Consider the following 2,879-nt stretch of genomic DNA (forward strand, 5'->3'; position numbering starts at 1 on the left):
GGGTGCAGTGGCTCATGCTTGTAATCCCAGCACTTTGAGAGGCTGAGATGGGCATATCACCTGAGGTCAGGAGTTCAAGACCAGCCTGGCTAACATGGTGAAACCTTGTCTTTACTAAAAATACAAAAATTAGCTGGGCGTGGTCGTGGGTGCCTGTAGTCCCATCAACTTGGGAGGCTGAGGCAGGAGAATTGCTTGAACCTGAGAGGTGGAGGTTGCAGTGAGCCGAGATTGTGCCATTGCATTCCAGGCTGGGTGACAGAGCAAGACTTCGTCCGAAAAAAAAAAAAGAAAAAAAATAGTATGTCCAAAAGGTAGCTTTTGATTTTCACTCCTTGGACCCCAGTACCTATTTTTCTCCTCTTTGTCTTCACATCAGTTAGTGGCCCTACCATCTTCCCAATTGCTTGAACCAAAGAGCAAGGTTTTTTTTTTGTTTTTTTGTTTTTTGAGACGGAGTCTCGCTCAGTCACCAGGCTGACATGCGGTGGCACGATCTCGGCTCACTGCAACCTCTGCCTCCTGGGTTCAAGCGATTCTTCTGCCTCAGCCTCCCAAATAGCTGGTACTACAGGCACGCGCCACCATGCCTAGCTAATTTTTGTATTTTTAGTAGAGGTGGGGTTTCACCATGTTGGCCTGGATTGTCTCCGTCTCTTGACCTCAAGATCCACCCGCCCTGGCCCCCCAAAGTGGTTGGATTACAGGCATGAGCCACTGCGCCCAGCTGCAAGGTGTTTTTCCTGATTTTGCCTTTCCCTTTATCCTTCATCTCCAGGATATCAGTAAATGTTACCTCTTATGTCTAGAAAATCCCTGTCTCCATCTACCCTGCCATCTCTGTAGTCAACGCCAGGGTTACAAACGACAACCCACTGCTTGCTCCGTGTTTTGTAAATAAGATTTGTTGGACTACAGCTATCCCCGTACATGTACATTCTGTGTATGGCTGCTTTTGTGCCACAACAGCAGGGCTGAGTATTGCAACAGAGACCCCCATGGCCCACAAGCCTAAAACATTTACCATCAAGCCTTTTAAGAAAAAGTTTGCTGGCTGGGCGTGGTGGCGGTGACTCCCGCCTGTAATCCCAGCACTTTGGGAGGCTGAGGTGGGTGGTGAGGTCAGGAGTTCGAAACCAGCCTGGCCAACATGGCGAAACCCTGTCTTTACTGAAAATACAAAAATTAGCCTGGTGTGATGGCGCACTCTTGTAATCCCAGCTACTCCGGAGGCTGAGATAGAAGAATTGCTTGAACCCGGGAGGCAGAGGTTGCAGTGAGCTCAAATTGTTGCTTACCAGCCTGGGTGACAGAGTAAGACTTTGTCTTAAAACAAAACAAAGAAAAGATTTGCTGACCTCTGATCCAGCTCTTGTCTCTTGCCTGGATAATTGCTCCTAACTTGTTTCCCAACTTCCACTCTCAGAGTAGTTGTCATGGCCTTTTAAGCATTATGCAGGTAAGGTAATTATCTTGCTTAAAATCTTCTAATGTTGTCCAGTCACTGTTAGAATAATGTGCATTTCTTTTTTTTTTTTTTTTAGATGGGGTCTGGCTCTGTCGCCCAGGCTGGAGTGCAGTGGCCGGGTCTCAGCTCACTGCAAGCTCTGCCTTCCGAGTTTACGCCGTTCTCCTGCCTCAGCCTCCCGAGTAGCTGGGACTACAGGCACCCGCCACCTCGCCCAGCTAGTTTTTTGTATTTTTTTAGTAGAGACGGGGTTTCACCGTGTTAGCCAGGATGGTCTCGATCTCCTGACCTAGTGATCCGCCCGTCTCGGCCTCCCAAAGTGCTGGTATTACAGGCGTGAGTCACTGCGCCCGGCCATAATGTGCATTTCTTACCCTGGCCTGTGAGGGCCTGCAGAATCTTGCTCCATACTCTCTCCAATCTGATGCTGTACCATTCCATTTTTGCTCATGACGTCTGGCTACACCAGCTCCTTGCTGCTGCTGAAACAGTCCAAGCCATTGCCATCTTCTGGGTATTCATACTTGTTTCCCCTACTCGAAGGATTCTTCCCCTAGCTCCTTTCATATCCGAATTATTCTCATCCTTTGGGTTTTCCCTTACTTTCCTGATTATCTTGTCAGAAGTAGTTCTGCATCAGCTTGTCACTGTTCATTCCCCAGTGCCTAATATAATGCTTTGGCAAAGCATAAGTGCCAGATAAATATTTCTTGAAAGAAGATTGAATGAATGGATGAATGATAAACATATTTCAAAATCACTTGCCTTTCTGTTCATTTTTTGAAATGTAGTTAAATATGGTAAATCTTTCCTGAGTAATTTAGACTCTTTGGTTTGTTAAACAAATTTTATGTTAGACAGTTACTTCTGCTAATGTGTTCTTTTTAAAATCATGCTTAGGAATTCCATATTTAAATCAGGAAGAAGAAAGACAGTTAAGAGAGCAGTATGATGAAAAACGTTCACAGGCGAATGGTGCAGGAGCTCTGTCCTACGTATCTCCTAACACTTCAAAATGTCCTGTTACGATTCCTGAGGATCAAAAGAAATTTATTGACCAAGTAGTGTAAGTTCCTAAACTAAAACTAAACGTGCATTGTGTGCTGTATATTGGGGCATGACAGGCATGTATATCTCAAACCTCTGCTTTGCAAACATAGTACACACACAGGTGTGATGTTGTGAATGGCAGGATGTAATTGTGGCATATTAAAAAAAAATTTTTTTTTTTTTTTGAGACAGTCTTGCTCTGTTGCCCAGGCTGGAGTGCAATGGTGCAATCCTGGCTTACTGCAACCTCTGCCTCCCAGGTTCAAACAATTCTTGTGCCTCAGCCTCCCGAGTAGCTGGGATTATAGGCGTGCGCCACCACACCCAGCTAATTTTTATATTTTTAGTAGAGCCGAGGTTT

The 2,879-nt window shown here is 45.5% G+C and overlaps 1 protein-coding gene across 1 annotated transcript in view; it reads left to right on the top strand.

Annotated features, from left to right (window-relative positions):
- LOC105504639 (poly(A)-specific ribonuclease PARN-like) overlaps positions 1 to 2,879 on the top strand; it is a gene marked incomplete at its 3' end in the record, with an annotated part of 55,511 nt that overhangs the window by 16,555 nt on the left and 36,077 nt on the right. The window contains exon 6 of the mRNA XM_011932147.1: positions 2,369 to 2,534. Coding sequence (XP_011787537.1) covers positions 2,369 to 2,534 — 166 coding nt within the window. The remainder of the gene's footprint in view (positions 1 to 2,368; positions 2,535 to 2,879) is intronic.

This window comes from Colobus angolensis, unplaced genomic scaffold (assembly GCF_000951035.1).
Source record: "Colobus angolensis palliatus isolate OR3802 unplaced genomic scaffold, Cang.pa_1.0 Scaffold93, whole genome shotgun sequence".
NCBI classification, from domain to species: domain Eukaryota; kingdom Metazoa; phylum Chordata; class Mammalia; order Primates; family Cercopithecidae; genus Colobus; species Colobus angolensis.